This window comes from Pongo pygmaeus, chromosome 20 (assembly GCF_028885625.2).
Source record: "Pongo pygmaeus isolate AG05252 chromosome 20, NHGRI_mPonPyg2-v2.0_pri, whole genome shotgun sequence".
Lineage (NCBI taxonomy): Eukaryota > Metazoa > Chordata > Mammalia > Primates > Hominidae > Pongo > Pongo pygmaeus.
Genome location: NC_072393.2, coordinates 50021754 through 50048795, shown reverse-complemented (window position 1 = coordinate 50048795; position 27042 = coordinate 50021754). Strand labels below are relative to the sequence as shown.

Below are 27042 nucleotides of genomic sequence, written 5' to 3'. Positions count from 1 at the left end.
CTATGTTTTCTTCTAATACTTTTATAGTTTAGCTACTACATTAGGTCATTGATGAATTTTGAGTTAATTTTTAAGTGTAGGGTGAGATACAATCTAACTTCATTATGTTGTGTGTCTGTGTATAGGTGTCCCAGCAGTATTGGTCAAAGAGGCTATTCTGTCTCCATAAAGTAATCTTGGATCCTTCTTGAAAATCAAGTGGCCTTAGATGTATGGGTTTCTTTATGGACTCTCAATTCTATTCTATTTGTCTATATATCTGCCTCCTGGGTTCAAGCGATCCTCCCACTTCAGCCTCTCCAGTAGTCTCCAGCTGGGACTACAGGCATACACCACCACCACTGGCTAATTATTGTATTGCTTGTAGAGATGGGGTTTCTGATGTTCACTGAGAAATCGAAAAATAATGCATACAATTATAAAATAGAAAAATACCAGCAAATATTCACTGCCGAAGAAAATAAGAATATAATTGTAACACACTATGTATGTACACTAAAAAAAAAAAATTCCAGAAACACAGCAAGATGCTTGTCCAGAAACAAACAAAGGTATTTATTTTATTTTTTTTTTTTGAGACAGGGTCTCACTCTGTTGCCCTGGCTGGAGTGCAGTAGCACTATCATAGGTCACTGCAGCCTCAATCTTCCAGACTCAAGCGATGTAAGGATGCAGCAAAAATACAAAGACACATGTGGCTGACATTCTAGTGGTCATCAATTTTGACATGTTCATCATTAGTGTTTTGAAAGTGTGTGAATAAACTCTTATACTAAGACCTGTCTCTTGAATAATAACTAATTGTCAAACTTCTGTTAGAAACCCTGCAGCATGACTTACAAGCATTGTCTGCCCTGACAGTCCCACGACCGCTGGGGTATGCTGAGCTATGGCCAAAACACTAACTTTAAACTGTCCTCACTCACATGGGGAAGCTAAAAAAGCTGATTTCTTAGAAGTAGTGAGAACAGTGACTCTAGAGGCAGGGAAGGGCAGGGGATAGGTGGGAAGGGCAGGGGATAGGTGGGATGGCCAAAGGTTGGCTAATGGATACAAAAGTACAGGTAGATAGGAGGAAGAAGTTCTACTGTTCTGCAGCACTAAAGGTGACTATCATCAACTACAATTTATTTTCAAATTGCTGGAACAATGAATTTTTAATTTTCTCAACACAAAAAAGAGATAATTGTTTGAGGTGATAAATATGCTAATTACACTGATTTGATCATTAGACATCATATACATATATTTAAATATCACACTGTACCCCATAAATATGTACAACACTTACGTGTCATTTAAAAATAATGATAAAATTATATCAAGATTCAAGCGCCTCTTGTAGCGCTTCCCACAGTCCTCACATTTGGATGTATTTTCTCCACTGTGGTTTTTTTGTTGGTCTTTACGGTATGACCGGTATACAAGCTTCTTTCCACAATCCTCACATTTGAATGGTTTTTTTCTGCAGTGGAGTCTCTTATGATTCAAAATACTTGAGGCCTGTCTGAAGCTCTTCCCACAGTCATCACAGTTATAAGGTCTCTCTCCTGTGTGGGCTCTATGGTGCAAGTCAAGACCTGACTTAGTAATGTAGCTCTTCCCACACTTGTCACATTTGTATGGCTTTTCTCCAGTGTGGACTCTCTGATGGATCAAAAGATAGGAGGACCGTCTGAAGCTCTTCCCACATTCTTTACAATTATATGGTTTCTCTCCTGTGTGGATCGTCTGATGCTTACACAAATCCAGCCTACCAATGAAGCCTTTTCCATATTCCCCAGTGTTATTTGGTTTCTTTCCTGTGTGGACCACACAATGCCTATTAAGACTTGACCTAAGACGGAAGCTCACACTACATATCTCACATTTGAATGGCTTCTCCCCTGTGTGAATTCTCTGATGTTTCTGAAGCTGGAAATCATGAATGAAGGCCCTCCCACATGCCTCACAATTATAATGTTTCTCTCCCATGTGTAATTTGCAATGAACTGTAAGTGCTGATCTACATCTGAAGCCTCTCCCACATTGTTCACATTTGAAAGGTTTCTCTCCAGTATGGACTCTCTGATGAGTTTGCAGATGTAAACTCTGACTGAATTCCTTACCACATATGTCACACTTAAAGAGTTTCTCTCCCAGGTGGACTCTCTGATGAATATGAAGTGCTGAGATGTAACAGAAGCTTTTTCCACACTCATCACAGGAATGAGACTTCTCTGCTGAGCGTATTTGCTGAGGAAGATCAAAGATGGACATATCACTGAAGGATTGTTTACACTTCCCACGATCGGAAGGTTTCTGTCCTGTGTGCATTATAGATAGTCCTTCCTCAACCTGGGAGTGGGCATCACCCTGTTCAAAGAACTGAGAGCTCTTTATGGTAGAGTCTAGAGGCCTGGTTAAGTCACTTGCAATTTCTTCCCAGATCTGCTGGAAGGACCACCCTTCATGTGGTCCTGCTTCTGGAAAAGTCTTCATCTCAGGTTGGATCTTGCCTCCTATCAGAATACAAAATTAAGAGATCAGGACAAGCTATGCCCTGTTCAGTGTTTTTAAGAGCTCACACTTAGGACATGGTATGAAACTTCAATGAACGTTCAGTTTGTGTTTTCCAAGTGCACCCTGGTTTCTGCTTTGCATGAGAGCAATCTAAAACCATACCATGTCGCTGGGCATGGTGGCTCACACCCATAATCCCAGGACTTTGGGAGGCCGAGGCCCTTTGGGAGGCCGAGGCCCTTTGGGAGGCTGAGGCAGGCGGATCACTTGAGGTCAGGAATTTGGGACCAGCCTGACCAACATAGTGAAACCCCGTCTCTACTAAAAATACAAAAATCAGCTAGGTGTGGTGGCGCACACCTATAATCCCAGATACTTGGGAGGCTGAGGCAGGAGAAATCGCTTGAACCCAGGAGGTGCAGGTTGCAGCAAGCCGAGATCATGCCACTGCACTCCAGCCTGGGCGACAGAGTGAGACTCTGCCTCAAAAAAAAAAAAGAAAGAAAAAAAAGAAAAAAACATACCATATTTCAAATAAAAAATCCTTGATAGAAATAAAAAGTTTAATAAAAAATTAATATGACACATACATTTAACCTGTTACTGTTTTTAAAATTTCCAACTCAGTCTGAAATTTTACATGATAAATTACTAAACTATTATATACATAATGAAATATGAATCAAAAGGAACTCTAAGGGAAAGCAGTAACATAATAAATACTTTGTATATTTGCCTGTATATTGTATATCTTATAAAGAAGTTAACCTTCCTTTCAGTATGAGATGGCTTAAAAAACATTTTTAAAAATAAGAAAAGAAGTTAACCTAACTAAAAAGAGGTCAGGACTTTGTCCTCAGTATCTGAGAGGTAATCTGTAGGATCTTGAAGGGGCATGCCTGAGGAGAGTCTGTTTGCTTGGGGGCAAATCTTGGGTAACTCTTGATAGTGAAATAATATAATTTAGGGTTGTGACTAGCCACAGCTTTGGGGGATGGGAAATGGCAGGTGGCGTTCGCCATGTCAGAAAAAATAACAATGTGATTTAATGTAGGTCTTTAAGTCACAGGGAACCAGTGGACCAAAAGACTAAATAACCACATGGGAATCAACCAACCAATTATGGCTATGTAACGGAGCCCCAATAATTACTTGGATCCCAGCACTCAGTTGAGTTTCCCTGATTGGTGTTTCCTTGTGTCTAAGTCACATGCTAATTTTGGGTATGTAACATGCCCGACTCTACTGTGAGAATACAATAGGAGATCCACATTTGGTACTTCACTGGACTGTCTTATTTGTTTTTTCCCCCTTGATTAACTATAATATGCATCTTTTCCCTCTAAAAATCAGTAACTGTGAGAATAAATGGATCCAGTGAGTTCTGAGAGTCTTTCTAGGAAATTATTGAACGTGAAGGTAGTTTTGAAAAACTCCCGAATTTGCACTTGGAGTGAAGTGAGAGCAGTTCTCTGTAAAATGTCCCATTAAACTTTTTAGTTTAACCCTTCATGATACTAAACATCAAACACCTTAGAATGTTTATATCTACAAATCGAAAGTATTCCTGTACAAGAATTTTGCACGACACATATAAAATACTTAATCTTATTTTTCTGTTTTGATATGGATGGTAACTTGGTTATCTGAAAGAGTACAGAGACAGACAACTGCAGTTCTGAGGGGAATCTGAAAGGCTGTCCTTCCAGAGGTCCACAAAGGAGGATGCTCTTCATCAGACAATCAATGATGTGAAGAATCACTTGGAATGAAAAGAAAGCCTATGATGTAGATAAACAGGCCTTTATAACTGTTTTTATATTCAGGACTACACATCAGTGAGCTGCAATAAAGTTAAAACCTGCAATAGACATTTATAGAAAGGAACCAGAATGAAAATTATCACAGCGTGGAGACAAGCAGGAAAGGTGTCATTACATGAAATGTCAGCTAAAGTCACTCACATACATCTACACGCATGAAAACTGTCCAGGTTATACTGAAAGAGGTGTTTCTTATTATGGTTCATGCTCACAAAATGTTCAAAACTTTGTCAGGATATTACCAAGTCCTGAATTAGGTAAATTTTTCTGATGGAGAGTTAAGTTCCAAAGGTTGAATCTTGGAAAATATTAATAGGTAAGTGGGTACCCATCAGTATACCTGGCCAAACTCCACCCTTAAGCCTAGAACTTCGGCCCTAAGTGAAAACAGATGACCCCATTTTTCTGCCCAAATGTTGCTTTTTTTGGCCTGCCTGCCACTATCCTGTGCCCATAAAAGATTTCACCTGGCAGAGCAACACAAGCAGCTGAGTGGCAAGGATACAAGTCGCTGAGCGGTGGGCAGAGAAGCAACTGAGTGTCGGAAACTATGGATAGATGTGGCTAACTTCAGAAGGTGCGGCTTTGGAGAGGGGCCCAGCCACAAATGGCCTGGCTTCAGGAACATGTTGATCCCCTTCCCATCCCCTTTCCAGCCTCCCTTTCTGCTGAGAACCACTCACCGCTCAATAAAGTCTTCTGCATTTATCACCTTTCACACAGTTCATGTGACCTGGTTCTTCCTGGATGCTGGACAAGAACCCAGGTGCCAAGAAGGCAGGGGCTGCTACCCTGACGCTCCACTGAGCTGATTAGCACTTGGCCATCCCCAGATGGCAGAGCTGAAACAGCATGGGTTGTAACATGCTTGGACACTGCTGTGGGGCGTGCGCGGAGCCTGCTCTCGCCAGAGAGGAGCAACCAGCAAATTCCAGCATTCATTTGCTCCAGTTCCTGCACTCGCTCGCTTGCATGCTCCCTCCTGCGAGGAGTGGACAGTGGTGGGCTGAGTGAAACAAACCCTGAAGTTCCCGCCCGCAAAGACGGTCAAGGGAACAATCCTGTCTCATAGGTACATGGGTATATTTAATACACTTTTTATAAGGAGTATTATATAAAAAGGAGGTCTTTTAAGGAGAAGGGAAGGTCTCTCAGGATGTTTCTATTTTGAGCAAGTAATTCCCCAATTCCTTCCAGGTTATAAAGCTTACCAGTTCAAAATATAGCACTAAATCTATAAAAATAAACAAAAAGCCTGTCCTTTAACTTTTTGACAATTAAATTTGCATAATGTAAAGATGAGGGATATACACATTTTTGAAGAAAGATGACCAGAAACAGAGTCAACATTCAGCTACATAACTTGTGTCCTCTCATCCTCATTCTTCCCCCTCTAAGGGAAGGAAGGAGGAACCTGGAGGCAGTGAAGTGCGGGCCAACTTTGGAAAAGGCAAATGGGCTGCAGATGGGTAAATCTCTCAAAGGAAAGCTAGCTGGAAATCCTCATTCAAAAAGACTTCTTCCCAGATATAAATATGCTCCCTATGGAAAGCTCCAGGGTAGGTCCCAGGGAAGGCATATTACTCAGTGTGGTCATGAAAAAAAATTGCTATGCTTAGAAGTTTCCACAGGACATGGGTCAATTGCACACACATAAAACCAATCATGTCAAGGAAACCTAAGAAAGTTGAAAATGGATAAGCAGCCATCCACAGAGAAAAAAACAATAAAAACCTGTTCTGCAATATATAATCAGCCCTCCATATCCATGGGTTTGGCATCCATGGATTCAACCAACAGTGCATAAAAAATATTTAGGGAAAAAAATTCTAGTTCCAAAGAGCAAAACTGGAATTTCTTACACACTGAGTCCTATGTTGAATCCTTGTGAGTGAAGTGAAAAGTAGTCATTGCATTTGGTATTATAACTGGTCTAGACATGATTTAAAGTATATGGGAGGATGTACATAGGTTATAGGCAAATACTTCACATATATCAGGATCTTGAACATCTCTGGCTTTCGGTATCCATGTGGGGTCCTGAAATCAAACCCCTATGGCTTCCAAGGGACTAATATATTTCATTCACTCTGGTTCATGTATTACTTATTAGCTAGCTCCATGATTCCTACAGACAGTGAAGTCCCCCCATCCATTAATTCATTCATCAGGATACCAAATATTTGCAGATCCCTCCATGTACTAGGACTATTCTAGACGCTGACGATGCAGTCGTAAACAAACAGATAAACACCCCGTAGAGATTATATTTGAAAGGGAACAGGTGATCTATCAGTAAACAAAAGCATATGACACATAATACTTGCAGGCCAAGTAAAGATAGGATGGTATTTTCAACAGGGTGCTTGAAGATGACCTCTTCCATGACATTAAAACTCAGCAGAGACCTGCATAAACTAACAGAGGGGGTCAGTAAGTTTTGTGGGAACAGAGGATTCCAGTCAGAGAGAAAAGCAAGTGAGGGCTCTGAGGCAGAAGCTTCTGTAGTAGAGAACATAATTGTTCCTGAAAGATGTCCACATCCAACCTTCAGGACCTATGATTCTGATACGTTACACAGCAAGGCAGATTAAGGCTGCAGATGTCATTGAAGTCACTAATCAGCTAAGCAGAAAGTAGGAAAGTCAACTTGGATCATGCAGGAGTGATGAATACAATCACAAGGGACCTGAAAGGTGGAAGACACAGGCATAAGAAGAGTGGCAGAGGGAGCATGACTCTGGAAGAATGGTCAAGGATGCAATGTAGCTGCCTTCAAAGATGGAGGAATGGAAACTAGAGCCACGGAGTGTGGACAGTGTCTAGGGACTGGTAAAACAAAGTGAAGGCTTCTCCCCATGAACATCCAGAAAGGAACAAAGCCCTAAGACAGCTTGATTTTTGCCTGGTGACATGTGTCAGACTTCAGGCCTAAAGAACAGAGAAATAATAAATGCTTCTTATTTAATCATCTAAGTTCGTGGTCATCGGGTACCAGCAACAGGCGATATAGTGTCCTTGGCAGGATGGAGAAATAAGAGGGATGACAAGGTGGCCAGAAAAAATGGAGAAAGAGGAAGAGTATGGGAGATATAGTCAAGAGGCAGTGAAGAATGAAGAGTAGGCCACAGGGGTTTCTAGAAGCCACTTAAAGAGGCTTTCATAAAATTAAGAAGCCAGAAAGGCTCTTAAGCTGAGGAATGACAATCTGACATCCATGTCCTAAGGATCACTTTAGCTGCCATGAGGAGAACAGATGTCAGAGTGGGAAGGCATGGAGCAGGGCCGCCAGCTGGAAGGAGGTTTTAATAATCCAGCAAAGATGTTTGGCCATTTAGAAGAAGGTAATGGAGTTGGATGTGCACAGAAGTAAAACAGATGGAAGTCACAAACAAGGACACACAGTTGCGTACTTCTTACCTGAATTTCCTTCTCTTTGGGTTGCTATATCCATCATCCAAAACTTTTCCTCCCTTAGAAAGTGGAAAGTATCTCGGTGGAATGGTTGATGCCCTGTAAACAGGAAAAGTCACATGCTAATCCCAACATATTCTAGATAATATCAGGGTAACACTTACTGGAAATTTAGGTTCCCACTGCACACTCAAACTTGAACACCCTAGGATACAAAATCACTCCTGGGGCCTGACATTCCCTTATAGAAGATGCCTGTCCTCACCCACTGACAGCAGGTTCCTGAAGTTCTCCAGCATCACATCTCGATACAGCTTCCTCTGGGCAAGGTCCAGCAGCCCCAGCTCCTCCTCAGTGAAGACCACTGCCACATCCTTGAAGGTCACTGCCTCCTACAGCATCAAACATATGCAACCTCAATCTCACTACCAATGGTTACTAGGAGAGAAGGAACATTGAGGAGGCCAAGAGGAAAAATGGAAAGTTTTTCAGTATCTTCAGAGATGTAGGTCAACTTACAGAATTCCCATTCATTCTAGTCTGTGTCCTGACAATGACACACCTTGATTGTCCCAAGCGTCATCAGAATTCCAACGATGAAGAAGTCCTGTGGTCTTATTTAGTGAACTCATTGAGTTTACTTGTATGTAGCCCCCTAGGAGTCTAAATGCTGCATCCTGGGCTACATGTATACAGGTTTCAATGAAACTTGCTAATAACCCCAGCGACAGTGAGCAATTCAGTCAGTATCTGCCCGACCTGGCAGCCGGTTGATGAGGCTGTGGCTGTGAAACCCCAATCTCAGTATTCCCAATAATTATTTTTCCTTTTCCCCTTTATAATGCACATCCTGTTGGTAATTTGCGGTTCAGATCACCGCAGTAACTGACAAAGGTCCTCCTGACTCTAATCTGGAGGTGATGCTTTCCTGAATATCCCCTGACTTCTACAGGATCCCACAGTGGTGAAGAATGAGACCACGGAATACTGTAGGGGGTACCAGAGTCCTTCTGATGGTACTGGGGACACCTAGTCCTTCCATTTGGGTGGCTGGCACTAGCAGGCATATCTTTTTGTATAGGACATGACCTCCCTTCCTGACTGAACAACTGAGGCAGGAAGGTCTGAGCCAAACAACCAGGGGAATGGATGTCTACAGTGGTAGTAGCCTCAGGACAGGGACAGACAGACTGGGTCGCTGCACCACCTCAGCCCACCCACTATCCAACAGCTATTAATCTGCTGTTCCCCCAAGGATATGGCAGCAGAGGCCTGAAAGCACAGCACATTCCTTATCTCAAGCTGCAGTCACCTCATGTCACCTGGCTAAGTGTTCCATCTGCTACCCTGGATTTATTCTATCACCAACCACAGTGACCCTCTCATCCTGACCATGGTAAACCACACCAGCATCCCTCATGCCACAGTGCACACCAACAGCTCCACAACCCTGGCTTGTCAAGTCAGAACCTGGCACCTGCCACATGAGAGAGAGATGGAGGGCCCTGTGGTAACTGGTGTAAGGCAGCAGAATCACACAACCTCAACAAAGCTACAGTGGACTGTGCTTTCTCACACCATGTTCCTTTGACTACCTGGATGAGAAATGTTCCACATAATGAAAACCAGGACTGGATGAGTGGTATTCCTCTCTGTAAGAGCCACATGAATGTCATACTGGGGGAACTGACCTTATGCAACTGTGCCAAAAATGAGATGTGGCTGGCAAAAGATAATGTCCCCATTCCCACAAATGGGTCACAGAACGGCCAAACAAGGGAATGGGTGCAGTGTGCACCTGAGCCTTATGGCTTTCTCTGTGGGTGGTTTGGAGGGTAACCCAGGTACAGGGTGGGCAATGTCATGCCTGGAAAGCTGGCAGACTGTTAGATCCCAAACATTGGGCATGCTGGGGGTGCCCCTAGATGTTACCCTGGGAGCAAGATGCACCACTGGGCAAGAAGGCTAAAGCTGTGCCCCAGGCTGACTGGGGACCTGCCTGGAGGTACAGCTAGCTCCAGATTTATGTCCTACACCTACAAGTGAATTCCCATGAAAAATGATGAGACACCTGTCACAGACAATGGCCGATAGATACTGTTTATTCCACGGCCACTGCCTTGGGAGCCCAGCAACATCCCTTCACTCCCTCAGGAAGGTTCAAAAAACACAAGTGCTCTGTGCTTTTAGCCCTACTGGGAGGAGTGGTTCTGTGACTGCCAACACCTCCGGCCTTCTCTGGATACATAGCTATTGTAAAAACTCAATGAGAGGCAACCCAGAAGCAGGTCCACTGGCTTCAGACACTGGGGCCACCTGAATCATTCTTCTTTGGTATCTTCAGCAGCTTCTTATTTTGATAACTGGGACCTGGGCAGGATTACTACTTCAGGAAGGTCTAGCTGTGCTGCTTGTGGTCATGCTCCTCTGGGGTCCAAGGAATGTATTCCAGCTATAATTCCATGAAGTTGGCAGAGATTGTGTCAGTCAAGGTGTTACACTAATCTAACAAGATCAGGGGAGGCCAGGGGAGGTCGATGGACATATGAAATGGACCAGTTTGCTAAGGGGGATATCTGGGTCAGGGGATGGACTGCAGGACAGTTGGGGTACAGACCCCACCCAGCTCTCTCCCCTTTATTGCTTGTAGTTCTCAAGAATAACTGTAGATTATTCTAAGAATGCAATATTATGGGGAGGAACTGCCTTTGACAGTCTGGGCTTTGGTCCTCTCTCACCTGGAAGGAAGATGACCTTCAAGTTTTTCTCCATGAGTCATGGCACCCTGAAGTATATAAATGGGGGAAGGTTACCTTCTGGGGTGCCTCAGCTCTGGTGCAAGTGGGGCACATACAGTCAAGATTCCATCTGCTCCAGGTAGATTTCTTGAGCCCTGGATGGCCAGCTCACAGTGGACCCTAGGCTTCTGGGCTCCCCTGCTGCCAATCTGTAGTAATAAATCTGCTTCATGCAATCTGTTGCATGTGAATGTGTTCTGTCCCACAGGACTCACACGAGTTGGTAATCAGTGCACAGTGAACCTGTTCCATGGTACCCTGAGACAGCTATGCAGTGTGTCTTCTGTACTCACAAGGCACAAACCACATATGCTTATTGCAGCATTTAGTGTCCTGATCAGAAGTCAGAATGCCTCAGTGCACATTCTGAGACTCTGCCCATTTCTAACCATGTGACCTCAGACATGTTTTCCTACAAGCCTTGTTCCCTCTCTGAATAATAGTTCTTACATGACAGAGTTTTTTCAAAAATTAAGCAAAGAAATGCACAGTATTTTGAAAACTCTACAGCACAGACTAAGTGTTTAATGAACATTAGCTGGTATTACTTATTACTGTTATTACCATTATCTATTTCAGGGTTCCATAGTATTCCAGGGAACTGATGATCTATTTTTAGCTACACTAAAGAATAAATATTTAATTTTACATATTTTCCATTATCAATCCTGCAAAGATGATATAGTAAGTAGTAAGATGTAAGAACATCTGACTCTGTCTCATTTAAAATAATTTCATATGAAAATTAAAATGTGAAAAATAAGCACATTTAATATTATCATCATATAATTGCTTACTTTCTTCTCACTTTTTTCCCTACCTCTCTAATCATTCAACAGAATACAAGTACCCTAATTCTCCTTATGATAGCCAAGAGCACTTTATAAATATTCCCATGGTTTTGGTAATCTGATTAGGAAGAACAATTCATTCTATCATTCTCACTTATTATTATAAATGAGTATCACCACTTTTCAAGATTATTGGCCATCTCTATTTCTTCTTTTACAATTGCCTTTTGGTATTCTTTGTTCCAATCTGTTTGAACTTTTTTCTTTATCCTTTTAGAAGATTCTTATTCTGGATTTATTCTTCCTTAACTATTCAAGGGGTAAATATTTTTGCCCCAGGTTGTCATTTTTTCTGGTAACAATGTGTGAGGCGGGCCGGGCACGGTGGCTCACGCCTGTAATCCCAGCACTTTGGGAGGCCGAGGCGGGCAGATCATGACGTCAGATCGAGACCATCCTGGCTAACACGGTGAAACCCCGTCTCTACTAAAAATACAAAAAAAAAAATTAGCCGGGTGTGGTGGCAGGCACCTGTAGTCCCAGCTACTCGGGAGACTGAGGCAGGAGAATGGCGTAAACCCAGGAGGCAGAGCTGGCAGTGAGCTGAGATCACGACACTGTACTCCAGCCTGGGCGACAGAGAGAAAAAAAAGGTGAGGCATCTTATGCCATAAGGAGGAATTTAGGGAATTTTTTTTTTTGAGACAGAGTCTCGTTCTGTCCCTCAGGCTGGAGTACAGTGGTGCGATCTCGGCTCACTGCAAGCTCTGCCTCCTGGGTTCACGCCATTCTCCTGCCTCAGCCTATGGAGTAGCTGGGACTACAGATGCCCGCCACCACGCCCGGCTAATTTTTTTTATTTTTTTTATTTTTAATAGAGACGGGGTTTCACCATATTAGCCAGGATGGTCTCTATCTCCTGACCTAGTGATCCACCTGCCTCAGCCTCCGAAAAAGTGCTGGGATTACAGGCGTGAGTCACCGCGCCCAGCCAAAGAAAAAATGTGTGAGGCATCTTGTGCCATAAAGAGGAATTTGGAGATAAGAACAGCTGTGGTAATCACTGTCCTTAGGTACTTGGAACAATGAGTATACCTGAGTAGGTGCCAGGTCTGGAAAAGAAGAGGTCACACCAACGCAGGACAGGGAGAAGCAGCACCGCCTATGGATGTCTTCACTCAAGGGAGCACTCCAGACACTCACACAACAGGGCACCGGACCCTTAATGGAGAATTTTTCTTTCTTCTCGTCTTTCTCTTTCACTTGAGCAGAATGGCTAACATTCCTGATCCTTGATTGCCTCTGATTTTGAGCAGGTTTCTCATATTTCATGAGTTTAGGAGAAGAAGAGATCAGGAACCTCCTCATTCTGCTGCTCTGAGAAGTAAATGAGTGGCAGTACACAAGTGACTGGCCAATCTTCAGTATTACTAGACTTTTTTTGTTTTGTTTTGTTTTTTGAGACAGAGTTTCGCTCTTGTTGCCCAGGCTGGAGTGCAATGGCCCGATCTCAGCTCACTGCAACCTCCGCCTCCCGGTTTGAAGTGATTCTCATGCTTCAGCCTACCTAGTAGCTGGGATGACAGGCATGTACCACCATGCCCAGCTAATTTTGTATTTTTAGTAGAAATGGGGTTTCTCCATGTTGGTCAGACTGGTCTCGAACTCCCAACCTCAGGTGATCCGCCTCCCTCAGCTTCCCAAAGTGCTGGGATTACCAGCGTGAGCCACTGCATCCAGCCCAGTATTACTAGCCATTTTAAATGAAGCCTTTCTGGCTGGGTGCGGTGGCTCACGCCTGTAATCCCAGCACTTTGGGAGGCTGAGGCGGGCAGATCACTTGAGGTCAGAAGTTCAATACAAGCCTGGCTGACATGATGAAACCCCATCTCCACTAATACTACAAAAATTAGCCAGGTGACAAGAGATCCTCAAAGTCCTGCTGTTCTTCTTGAGTCTTCCCAGGGCAGAGAAAAACACACGACAATCTGAGTAGTGAGATGGAATTTTAACAGTAAGAGAGGCAAGCCCTACTCACCTTGGACATGGTCATTTTTCCTCCTACTTTAGGGAATTTGCAGAGTCCTGAATGACACAGTTCCAGGGAAAGCAGAATTGTGCCTGGAAAGTGCCATGAAGACAGAAAAAGAGACATGAAAGGGTGGCCAGGGATGTCGCCCACCAACAAGGACTCATATTGTCAATTAGCACATGAACGCTCACAGCAGCATTATTCATACTAACCCCAAATTGCACACAACCAAAAAGCTCTCCTATAGGTAAAGGGATAGAAAAATTGTGGCATATTCATACAATGGAATCTTATTTGGAAATGTAAAGGAATGAAATACTGACCCATGCAACAACACCCGTGAACCTTGAAAACATTACAGTAAGTGAAAGAAACAAGTCACAAAAACCCACAGACCCTACGATTCCATTTATATGAAATGTCTGGAATAGACAAGTAGAATAGAATAGAAAGTAGGTTAGCAGTTGTTCTAAATTTGAGTTGAGAATGAGGTGTAAAGTAAATGGGCATGAGGAGTCCAACTGGGGGATGAAAGTGATCTCGGCTGAATTATGATGATGATTACTCCACTTCAAAGTTCCTAAAGACCGCTGACTTGTATACCTGAAATGAGTGAATGCTATAACTAAAATAAACCTAGAGTTAAAAAAAAACTGTTAATGCACATATCATTAGAATCAATAAGACTGGATTCTGAGTCTGTATTGATAGAATATTTATAGTTGAACAAATCAATGAACAAATAGAGGAGAAATGGAAGCTCTTATTTATAAGAAAATGCCCACTAATTATGTATTTTCCCATAAGAAACTTCATAATTAAAAAAAAAGTAACATAAGAGTGGACAAATCTGAAAGACATCTTCTTGGCCAGTGACAAAGCTGAGATCACCAATGAAGGGACAAACGAACATCACTTGGACCTTGTTATGTTACAATGAAAAGGGCATCCTATCGCGCCATTGTACCCCAGCCTGGGTGACAAGAGCAAAACTGTCTCAAAAGAAAAGAAAAGGGCATCTCAACACTCCTGTGGAATCCCCACCAACAATGTATAATCTGAACCTAAGTGTGAAATATATCTGTAGGGGAAAGAAAAAGAAATGAGGCTGTTACTGTGTCTATGTAGAAAAAGGAAGACATAAGAAACTCCATTTTGATCTGTACTAAGAAAACTTCTTCTGCCTTGAAATGCTGTTAATCTGTAACCCTAGCCCCAACCCTGTGTTCGCAGAAACATGTGCTGTATTGACTCAAGGTTTAATGGATTTAGGGCTGTGCAGGATGTGCTTTGGTAAAAATGTGTTTGCAGGCAGTATGCTTGGTAAAAGTCATTGCCATTCTCCAGTCTCGATTAACCAGGGACACCATACACTGCAGAAGGCCACAGAGACCTCTGCCCAAGAAAGCCTGGGCATTGTCCAAGGTTTCCACCCACTGAGACAGCCTGAGACATGGCCTCGTGGGAAGGGAAAGACCTGACCGTCCCCCAGCCCGACACTCATAAGGGGTCTGTGCTGAGGAGGATTAGTGAAAGACGAAGGCCTCTTTGCAGTTGAGGTAAGAGGAAGGCATCTGTCTCCTGCTCATCCCTGGAAATGGAATGTCTTGGTGTAAAACCCAATCGTACATTCTATTTACTGAGATAGGAGAAAACCGCCTTATGGCTGAGGTGAGACATGCTGGCGGCAATACTGCTCTTTACTGCACTGAGATGTTTGTGTAAAGTCACACATAAATCTGGCCTGTGTGCACATCCAGGCACAGCTCCTTTCCTTAAACTTATTTATGACACAGAGTCCTTTGCTCACATGTTTTCCGGCTGACCCTCTCCCCACCATTACCCTACAGTCCTGCCACATCCCCCTCACCAAGATGGTAGAGATAGTGATCAATAAATACTGAGGAACTCAGAGACTAGTGCCGGTACAGGTCCTCACTTGCTGAGCGCCGGTCCCCTGGGCCCACTTTTCTTCCTCTATACTTTATCTCTGTGTCTTATTTCTTTTCTCAGTCTCTCGTGTCCGCCTTATGAGAAATACCCACAGGTGTGGAGAGGCAGGCCCCCTTCAATATCAAACTCCAAATGAACAACTATGGAAATGTGACTGCTAAAGACAACACATAAACTGGACTTTGAATAGGTGAAGGGTGGGGCAGAGGACAGTCATAAGGACTTTAAATGAAAAAGTTAACAAATTCATATATGGAACTGCAGATTAGATAACATGATGCTAGGTAATATGCTATCCAACACTATCTAATAAGTACACTACAAATACTAGTATTCTTTTAACACATCTATCTGATATGTAATCGGTAACAGTACTATTTAATATAATATCCAATACTATCTACCGTGTTATGTGAAACCCTATAACCAGTCCTTCCTAAATGCCTCTTACCAAGACACTCCACAATTACCCTGGTATGTGGGCTTACTTGCTGCAGAAAGCTACCAATCAGCTGTCTCTGGTTACAGGTATGTTCCTGGTGGTATTTGGTTGATGGTCATCAACAAAGCAAACAGGAAAAATGTAAACACTTGGCAAATTTGGGTAAACGGTATATAAGAATTTCTTTTACTGTTTTTGCAATTTTTCTATAGCTTTTAAATGATATCAAACGTTTTAAAATATCAGGAAACAAGAGACCACCACTCACCAAGTGACAGGGACAACTTTAAGGCTTTCATTTGTATTATCTCTTTCAATTCGCAAAACAATTCTATTAGGATGATCCTATAAGCACCATTTTAAAGAACAGCAATGGGAAGTACAGAGACATTAACATTCCACATCACACTGCGAGAAAGAGTGTACACACTGCATACGTAGGGAGGCGGACTGAGCGAGGTCAAAGTCCTGGAAACCCTCAGAGCAGGGCACACAGGGCCACCCCATCCCACCCCCCGGGACGCGAGCAAAGGCCCCCGACGCCAGGAGGCTCCGCTGACGGGAACAATAAACACCCTCCCCGCCCTCGCACCTCTAAACCTCTGCTCTTCGCCAAGGCTTCTTTTCCCCTGAGACGATCATCGATCATCGGGTGGTTGCGAGCCTCAAGCAAAGGAGGTTCGTTCAAAATGTCCTGCAAGACGCAGAAATGGCTTAAACTACCCCGGTCATTAAAGCAGGAACCTCAGGCTAGGAGACCGGAAGTGTCCACTGCGCCAGAGTGTCTGGACTCCACTCCCCAGAATTCCCCGGACCCGTCCGCCAGAGCCAAAGGGCCCGCGACTCCGCAGAGTGTCTGGACTATCGTTCCCAGAATTCACCGGTTCACCTGCCGGAGCCAAAATACCCAGTGTTCCAAGAGCCAGTGGACTACACTTCCCGTAAAATGGACTACTCTTCCCAGAATTCTCCGGAAACGCCTACCTGAGCTGAAGTATCAGGAATCCCGCAAGGTGTCTGGACTGCAGGGCCTCGGATGCAAAAGGAAAATGTCCATCATCTCACCCTTTAGGCGCAAGTGTTGCGACTACATGGTGCTCCTCGATTACACTTCCCGCAACACCCACGGGGAACGAATTTCATAGCCCCAGGAATGCAGACTGTTACCCTGACAGTTGTCCTTCCCAGAGTCCTCGAGCGAAAATATTGAATAGAAAGAATTTATGAAGTCTAAATGTCCCCCATGATTGACAGGAGTGTTCTTGGACAGGGAACAAGCGAGGAGACACAATATTCAAGGAGCTAGATAGAGTGACTGTTGAGCGGTCACATGGCTGAAAGGAGGCTCAGGGTTTAAAGCAAGGATATCCAACTCCAGGGCCACAGACCTGTACCGGTCCACTGACTGTTAGGAACCGGGCGGCACAGCAGGAAGTGAGCGGCAGGTGAGGGAGCATTATGGCCTGAGCTCCACCTCCTGTGAGATCAGCCCAGCGTTACATTCTCGTAGGAGCGTCAACACTATTGTGAACTGTGCGTGCGAACGATCTAGGTCAGGCGCTCCTTATGAGAATCTAATGGCTGAGGTGGTACAGTTTCATCTCGAAACCATTCCCCAGTCCGTGGAAAAATTGTCTTCCACAAAACCGGTCCATGGTGCTAAAACGGTTGGCGACCACTGGTTTAAAGAATGAGCCAGGTAGAATGGGTTGGGAGGGGCAATGAGAAGCCAGGAAAGCATCAGCCCCTGTAACTGAAAAGTAGATTAGTGGCTTCCCGTTTGCAAAGTCCAGTTAACAAGAGGGAGGTCTGGTATAAAGAAAGTGATTTATTCCAGAGCTAGCGTAGGGGAAGAAGCACAGATGGTGTCTTTAAGTGTACTGCTTGGCTTTTAGAGCAGAAAGCAGGCACTTTTAAAAGGTAGGGGAGGAAGAGGGCAGGGGTCTGTGTGCTGGCTTGGTGCCTTATCTATTAGGCAGTTGAGTTGGCTTTTTCATGGGCAGAAATAAGTTGTAACCAGAAGGGAGAGAGTAGCAGGCATACTTTCAACTGTTGTCTCTTGAGGCAACCTCCTGGTGGGTAAGAGTTCAGAGGCCAGCATGCTTTAGTTTGTAAATTGACTGTTAATTCTGGAGGAGAGTTCTGGCTTGGAGCACACAGTTAGATGAACTTGCCCTGTAGGAAGTGTCTGGTGAAGGGGAGGTAAAAGTCTATGTTTGCATTTTTAAAGGACTACGTAGGAAGTGGGGAACTAAGGGAATGAGAAAAGAGAGAGAAATAAATAAGCTCTTAGAAAAATGGTGGTTCTCAGTTACACCCCTAGTCCAGATGCTGTGGTACCACTGGTTTGGCAGGAAAAACAAAATTCCAACCACCAATGGAGAAGCTGTGTCCTCATGGAAAAGCTACATTTAACATTCTCATGGTAGTAATATTTCTACTTTAGATGTAGAAACACTAAATTTCAGAGAAGTTAGTGAATTGCTAAGTATCTTAAAGCAAGTATAACTGTTGAAGAGCTTGGCATTGGCATCAATCTGACACCCAATGTCTGATTCAATGCCATAAAACTGGAGAAGATTCTGTAGGGGACGGAGCATGATTTATTATTAAGAGTTTCTGAGGGAGGAGGAGCCAAGATGGCCGAATAGGAACAGCTCCGGTCTACAGCTCCCAGCGCGAGCGACGCAGAAGACAGGTGATTTCTGCATTTCCGTCTGAGCTTTGAGGAGAGCAGTGGTTCTCCCAGCACGCAACTGGAGATCTGAGAAGGGGCTGACTGCCTCCTCAAGTGGGTCCCTGACCCCTGACCCCCGAGCAGCCTAACTGGGAGGCACCCCCCCAGCAGAGGCAGACTGACACCTCACACGGCCGGCCAGGTACTCCAACAGACCTGCAGCTGAGGGTCCTGTCTGTTAGAAGGAAAACTAACAGAAAGGACATCCACACCAAAAACCCATCTGTACATCACCATCATCAAAGACCAAAAGTAGATAAAACCACAAAGATGGGGAAAAAACAGAGCAGAAAAACTGGAAACTCTAAAAAGCACAGTACCTCTCCTCCTCCAAAGGAACGCAGTTCCTCACCAGCAATGGAACAAAGCTGGACGGAGAATGACTTTGACAAGCTGAGAGAAGAAGGCTTCAGATGATCAAATTACTCCGAGCTACGGGAGGATATTCAAACCAAAGGCAAAGAAGTTGAAAACTTTGAAAAAAATTTAGAAGAATGTATAACTAGAATAACCAATACAGAGAAGTGCTTAAAGGAGCTGATGGAGCTGAAAACTAAGGCTCGAGAACTACGTGAAGAATGCAGAAGCCTCAGGAGCCGATGCGATCAAATGGAAGAAAGGGTATCAGCCCTGGAAGATGAAATGAATGAAATGAAGCGAGAAGGGAAGTTTAGAGAAAAAAGAATAAAAAGAAACGAGCAAAGCCTCCAAGAAATGTGGGACTATGTGAAAAGACCAAATCTACGTCTGATTGGTGTACCTGCAAGTGACGGGGAGAATGGAAACAAGTTGGAAAACACTCTGCAGGATATTATCCAGGAGAACGTCCCCAATCTAGCAAGGCAGGCCAACATTCAGATTCAAGAAATACAGAGAACACCACAAAGATACTCCTCGAGAAGAGCAACTCCAAGACACATAATTGTCAGATTCACCAAAGTTGAAATGAAGGAAAAAATGTTAAGGGCAGCCAGAGAAAAAGGTCGGGTTACCATCAAAGGGAAGCCCATCAGACTAACAGCAGATCTCTCGGCAGAAACTCTACAAGCCAGAAGAGAGTGGGGGCCAATATTCAACGTTCTTAAAGAAAAGAATTTTCAACCCAGAATTTCATATCCTGCCAAACTAAGCTTCATAAGTGAAGGAGAAATAAAATACTTTACAGACAAGCAAATGCTGAGAGATTTTGTCACCACCAGGCCTGCCCTAAAAGAGCTCCTGAAGGAAGCGCTAAACATGGAAAGGCACAACCGGTACCAGCCACTGCAAAATCATACCGAAATATAAAGACCATTGAGACTAGGAGGAGACTGCATCAACTAACGAGCAAAATAACCAGCTAACATCATAATGACAGGATCAGATTCACACATAACAATATTAACTTTAAATGTAAATGGGCTAAATGCTCCAATTAAAAGACACAGACTGGCAAATTGGATAAAGACTCAAGACCCATCAGTGTGCTGTATTCAGGAAACCCATCTCACGTGCAGAGACACATACAGGCTCAAAATAAAAGGATGGAGGAAGATCTACCAAGCAAATGGAAAACAAAAAAAGGCAGGGGTTGCAATCCTAGTCTCTGATAAAACAGACTTTAAACCAACAAAGATCAAAAGAGACAAAGAAGGCCATTACATAATGGTAAAGGGATTAATTCAACAAGAAGAGCTAACTATCCTAAATATATATGCACCCAATACAGGAGCACCCAGATTCATAAAGCAAGTCCTGAGTGACCTACAAAGAGACTTAGACTCCCACACATTAATAATGGGAGACTTTAACACCCCACTGTCAACATTAGACAGATCAACGAAACAGAAAGTCAACAAGGATACCCAGGAATTGAACTCAGCTCTGCACCAAGCAGACCTAATAGACATCTACAGAACTCTCCACCCCAAATCAACAGAATATACATTTTTTTCAGCACCACACCACACCTATTCCAAAATTGACCATATACTTGGAAGTAAAGCTCTCCTCAATAAATGTAAAAGAACAGAAATTATAACAAACTATCTCTCAGATCACAGTGCAATCAAGCTAGAACTCAGGATTAAGAATCTCACTCAAAACCGCTCAACTACGTGGAAACTGAACAACCTGCTCCTGAATGACTACTGGGTACATAACGAAATGAAGGCAGAAATAAAGATGTTCTTTGAAACCAACGAGAACCAAGACACAACATACCAGAATCTCTGGGATGCATTCAAAGCAGTGTGTAGAGGCAAATTTATAGCACTAAATGCCCACAAGAGAAAGCAGGAAAGATCCAAAATTGACACCCTAACATCACAATTAAAAGAACTAGAAAAGCAAGAGCAAACACATTCAAAAGCTAGCAGAAGGCAAGAAATAACTAAAATCAGAGCAGAACTGAAGGAAATAGAGACACAAAAAACCCTTCAAAAAATTAATGAATCCAGGAGCTGGTTTTTTGAAAGGATCAACAAAATTGATAGACCGCTAGCAAGATTAATAAAGAAAAAAAGAGAGAAGAATCAAATAGATACAATAAAAAATGATAAAGGGGATATCACCACCGATCCCACAGAAATACAAACTACCATCAGAGAATATTACAAACACCTCTATGCAAATAAACTAGAAAATCTAGAAGAAATGGATAAATTCCTCAACACATACACCCTCCCAAGACTAAACCAGGAAGAAGTTGAATCGCTGAATAGACCAATAACAGGAGCTGAAATTGTGGCAATAATCAATAGCTTACCAACCAAAAAAAGTCCAGGACCAGATGGGTGCACAGCCGAATTCTACCAGAAGTACAAGGAGGAGCTGGTACCATTCCTTCTGAAACTATTCCAATCAATAGAAAAAGAGGGAATCCTCCCTAACTCATTTTATGAGGCCAGCATCATCCTGATACCAAAGCCTGGCAGAGACACAACAAAAAAAGAGAATTTTAGACCAATATCCTTGATGAACATTGATGCAAAAATCCTCAATAAAATACTGGCAAACAGAATCCAGCAGCACATCAAAAAGCTTATCCACCATGATCAAGTGGGCTTCATCCCTGGGATGCAAGGCTGGTTCAATATATGCAAATCAATAAATGTAATCCAGCATATAAACAGAACCAAAGTCAAAAACCACATGATTATCTCAATAGATGCAGAAAAGGCCTTTGACAAAATTCAACAACGCTTCATGCTAAAAACTCTCAATAAATTAGGTACTGATGGGACGTATCTCAAAATAATAAGAGCTATTTATGACAAACCCACAGCCAATATCATACTGAATGGGCAAAAACTGGAAGCATTCCCTTTGAAAACTGGCATAAGACAGGGATGCCCTCTCTCACCACTTCTATTCAACATAGTGTTGGAAGTTCTGGCCAGGGCAATTAGGCAAGAGAAGGAAATAAAGGGTATTCTATTAGGAAAAGAGGAAGTCAAATTGTCCCTGTTTGCAGATGACATGATAGTATATCTAGAAAACCCCATTGTCTCAGCCCAAAATCTCCTTCAGCTGATAAGCAACTTCAGCAAAGTCTCAGGATACAAAATCAATGTACAAAAATCACAACCATTCTTATACATCAATAACAGAGAAACAGAGAGCCAAATCATGAGTGAACTCCCGTTCACAATTGCTTCAAAGAGAATAAAATATCTAGGAATCCAACTTACAAGGGATGTGAAGGACCTCTTCAAGGAGAACTACAAACCACTGCTCAAGGAAATAAAAGAGTATACAAACAAATGGAAGAACATTCCATGCTCATGGGTAGGAAGAATCAATATCATGAAAATGGCCATACTTCCCAAGGTAATTTACAGATTCAATGCCATCCCTATCAAGTTACCAATGACTTTCTTCACAGAATTGGAAAAAACTAAAGTTCATATGGAACCAAAAAAGAGCCCGCATCACCAAGTCAATCCTAAGCCAAAAGAACAAAGCTGGAGGCATCACGCTACCTGACTTCACACTATACTACAAGACTACAGTAACCAAAACAGCATGGTACTGGTACCAAAACAGAGATATAGATCAATGGAACAGAACAGAGCCCTCAGAAATAACGCCGCATATCTACAACTATCTGATCTTTGACAAACCTGACAAAAACAAGAAATGGGGAAAGGATTCCCTATTTAATAAATGGTGCTGGGAAAACTGGCTAGCCATATGTAGAAAGCTGAAACTGGATCCCTTCCTTACACCTTATACAAAAATCAATTCAAGATGGATTAAAGACTTAAATGTTAGACCTAAAACCATAAAAACCCTAGAAGAAAACCTAGGCAATACCATTCAGGACATAGGCATGGGCAAGGACTTCATGTCTAAAACACCAAAAGCAATGGCAACAAAAGCCAAAATTGACAAATGGGATCTAATTAAACTCAAGAGCTTCTGCACAGCAAAGGAAACTACCATCAGAGTGAACAGGCAACCTACAAAATGGGAGAAAATTTTCGCAACCTACTCATCTGACAAAGGGCTAATATCCAGAATCTACAATGAACTCCAACAAATTTACAAGAAAAAAACAAACAACCCCATCAAAAAGTGGGCGAAGGACATGAACAGACACTTCTCAAAAGAAGACATTTATGCAGCCAAAAAACACATGAAAAAATGCTCACCATCACTGGCCATCAGAGAAATGCAAATCAAAACCACAATGAGATACCATCTCACACCAGTTAGAATGGCAATCATTAAAAAGTCAGGAAACAACAGGTGCTGGAGAGGATGTGGAGAAATAGGAACACTTTTACACTGTTGGTGGGACTGTAAACTAGTTCAACCCTTGTGGAAGTCAGTGTGGCGATTCCTCAGGGATCTAGAACTAGAAATTCCATTTGATCCAGCCATCCCATTACTGGGTATATACCCAAAGGACTATAAATCATGCTGCTATAAAGACACATGCACACGTATGTTTATTGCGGCATTATTCACAATAGCAAAGACTTGGAACCAACCCAAATGTCCAACAATGATAGACTGGATTAAGAAAATGTGGCACATATACACCATGGAATACTATGCAGCCATAAAAAATGATGAGTTCACGTCCTTTGTAGGGACATGGATGAAATTGGAAATCATCATTCTCAGTAAACTATCGCAAGAACAAAAAACCAAACACCGCATATTCTCACTCATAGGTGGGAATTGAACAATGAGAACACATGGACACAGGAAGGGGAACATCACACTTCGGGGACTGTTGTGGGGTGGGGGGAGGGGGGAGGGATAGCATTGGGAGATATACCTAATGCTAGATGACGAGTTGGTGGGTGCAGCGCACCAGCATGGCACATGTATACATATGTAACTTACCTGCATGTTGCGCACATGTACCATAGAGCCTAAAGTATAATAATAATAATAATAATAATAATAATAATAATAATAATAAAAAGAAAAAAAAGAAAAAAAATCTCTATATTGTTATATATAAAAAAAAGAGTTTCTTCCTTTCCATTTATTGGTTAAAATATCTTCATTATAGGAAACAATTTGAAAACTGGCATATGTTAGTTGAAATATATTAATAATAGTATTAAGGTAAATCAGGAAACAATTCATCTAAAATCCTCTTTTGAAGATAAACCAGATTTTTTGTCCTCCCAAATAAACATACATTGACCTGTCAACCTATATTTTTCTTTTTAAAAATAGAGTCTAATGTCCTGTATCCATTTTCCTAAAGTAAAAAAAAACAAAAAAAAAGACTTTTCACAATTTTTTTTTTTTAATGCAGAGTCTCTCTCTGTTGCCCAGGCTGGAGTGCAGTGGTGTGATCTCAGCTCACTGCAACCTCTGCTCCTGAATTCAAGCGATTTTCCTGCCTCAGCCTCCCAGGTAGCTGGGACTACAGGTGTGTGCCACTACGCCCAGCTAATTTTTTGTATTTTTAGTAGAGACAGGGGTTTCACCGTGTTAGCCAGGATGGTCTCAATCTCCTGACCTCGTGATCTGCCCACCTCGGTCTCCCAAAGTGCTGGGATTACAGGTGTGAGCCACTGCGCCTGGCTGATGTTTCACAATTTGGTATGGACAAAAATTAAGGTGACTGAACAACCACATAATGCCAAATAAATTTTCAATGCCCCCTTGAAAATTGAGTGATGGCTATTCCTATACCAATCACAGCTGTATCCTTACTCTACTCTGCATTCACAAAAGATAAAATTTATTGATACTCTCAGTGGTAGTGTATGCAAGGAGCTGAGCCTGAGCTGTTAGGCAGCACCTGGCATCAAAGGCCCCTGCTGTTGCCCACGTCCTTGTGCTCTGGGCCTCTGATGGGAGGGGCAGCCTCCAAGATCTGTGAAATGCCTTTGGGGTCATTCTTCCATTGTCTTGGACAATAGGTCCTGGTTTGAGTTGATATGGCCAATCCATACTAATCTCATAAATCAGTTGTTTAGCCACACCCTTGTTTTCTCCAGGACAGGGTTTTGCATGTTTTCCAAAGTAGATAAGCTGCAAATTTTAAAAGTATTTAGTTCTCTCTACCTTTTAATTAGTAATTCCGGCTTTCAGTCACTTCTCACTTTCTATATTTTATTATAGGTAGTCAAGATTATTCAAGATGCAACTTCAACACATTGTTAAGAAATAGCGTCAGCTAAATATTCAATTACATTGCACACAAGTTCTACCTACCAAAAAACACTAGGACCTGAACATAATTCAGCCAAATTATTTGCCCCTTTATAACAAGAACCCCGCTTTCTTCAGTTTCCAATAACATGTTCCACATTTCTGACTGAGGTCTCATCATAATGGCCTTTACTGTCCATATTTCTATCAACATTCTGATCATGACCACATAGGTTTACTCTAAGAAGACTGATGCTTTCTCTAGCTCTAATTCTGTCCTTCTGAGCCCTAACCAGAATTGTCTTTAACAGTCCAATCATGACAATGTAGGCTTTTCCTAGCATGCATTTCAGAAGTCTCCCAGCCTCTACCCATTATACAGTCACAAAGATACCTCCACATTTTTAGATATTTGTTACAACAGCAATCCCACTTCTCAATACCAATATTCTTAGTCACAAAAAACCATGGGCTAGCTGGCTTATAAGCAACAGAAACTTATTCCTCACAATCAAAGCACTGGGAGATTTTATGTCTGAAGTGGGGTCGCTTTCTGGTTCATAGGTGGCACCTTGTTGCAATGTCCTCAAATGGTAGAAGTGATTAATAAGTTTCCTCAGGTCTCTTTTATGAAGGGACTCATCCCATTAATAAGAGTTCTGCCCTCATAAGCTAATCACCCTCCAAAGGTCCCACCTCCTAAAACCATCTTATTGGGGGTGAGGAATTAAACATATGAATTTTAGTGGGCCACAAACATTTAAACCATTGCATCAGGTAGTTTCATAATTACTAAGTCATATTATTGTAAAAATAACTCAGCTAACTAGAGTTCAACATCATTACGGTTCTTTTTGTCTTTATGCTGAGGACATAGACTCAAAATACTGTACTGTGTTTAATACGGTACTTAAATGACTTCTTGCTTTCATCTTTAGTCTGATTGTGTTATTGATTTGAAATGCATTTAGGTTACTCTGTTATTCTTTGATTTTAAGTTTCCCGGTTTATCTCCATTTTTGATTTTATATTATTGAGTATGTCAATCAATAACATATTCCCATAAATCCATACTATACAAAATGTTATTCTCAGAAAAGTGCCACTCGCTCCCCTCCTTTCCACCACACTGCTTCCACAATGTTGACTCCTAATACCCATGTGTAACCAATTTCATTATTTTCTGGTGTATCATTACCACTTTTTACAGAAAACACGTAGATTTCTTATTTTCCCTGTTTATTTAAACAAAAGGTAGCATTCATCTAACCTTCTACGGTCACCCAACAATATATCCTGGAAAATCACTTCATATAGAGTACATGCTTTTCACAACTCCACAAACTCCATTGTGTGCTTTATTCAATACTGCACCCATTCATGGGCATTTCAGTGGTTTCCAATATTTTATTACTACAAACAATGCCATGATACATAAACTCATACATATATATTTTCTCCCTGTTGAAGATATATGTTAAGGGTACATTTCAAAAAGTAGGATTTCAGGGCCAAAATGGGAATAGAAGTGTATTTTGTTGCATATCATCAAATTGCCTTTATATTTTTATACTATTTTTCGTTTCCAGAAGCAATGTGTGAGGAATGTCTTGCCTTGACACTAGCTAACAGAATGTGGTATTTTGATGTTTTTAAAGTTTTCCCAATCTAATGGTAAGAAATGGTATCTAAATGTAGTTTTAATTCGTATTTATTGTTTTGTAAATAACATGGAACATCTTTGCATATTTTCTTTTTTTTTAGAAGGGTAGAAAGTATTTTATTTTACATGTTATTAGCTTGCTTTGTACACTTAAATATCAAGGCATATGGTAGGTAGGCCTCCATTTGTATTCTTGCCCTGAACCCCGTAAATGTCACAGTCAGGCCTATATTCCTTTTTTTCACATTTATTCATCACATTTATTCACAAGTTAAAGAATT

At 42.1% G+C, this 27042-nt stretch overlaps 1 protein-coding gene across 3 annotated transcripts; it reads right to left on the bottom strand.

Annotated features, from left to right (window-relative positions):
• Nucleotides 1–528: 528 nt before the first annotated feature.
• LOC129019934 (zinc finger protein 223) lies at nt 529–16674 on the bottom strand. Of its 3 annotated transcripts, XM_054463533.2 has the most exons (6): nt 16348–16408; nt 13367–13449; nt 12424–12705; nt 8005–8131; nt 7746–7838; nt 529–2501 (listed from the first exon to the last, which is right to left on the bottom strand). In XM_054463533.2, exons 2-6 carry the CDS (start codon nt 13379–13381, stop codon nt 1288–1290), a joined length of 1731 nt encoding a protein of 576 aa, XP_054319508.2. In that variant the 5' UTR covers nt 13382–13449; nt 16348–16408; the 3' UTR covers nt 529–1287. The 3 variants fall into 3 exon arrangements, with proteins under 3 accessions (XP_054319508.2, XP_054319515.2, XP_054319513.2); XM_054463540.2 differs by lacking the exon at nt 12424–12705 and having other exon boundaries at nt 16348–16400; XM_054463538.2 differs by lacking the exons at nt 12424–12705; nt 13367–13449 and having other exon boundaries at nt 16348–16674.
• Between the last annotated feature and the right edge of the window lie 10368 nt (nt 16675–27042).

Coding starts and splice junctions, on each gene's coding strand:
- LOC129019934 (XM_054463533.2), bottom strand. Junction 8,132..12,423: donor CAGACCTGGCACCTACTCAG/GTATACTCATTG, acceptor TTGATGCTGTAG/GAGGCAGTGACCTTCAAGGA. Junction 2,502..7,745: donor CCAAAGAGAAGGAAATTCAG/GTAAGAAGTACG, acceptor GTATTCTGATAG/GAGGCAAGATCCAACCTGAG.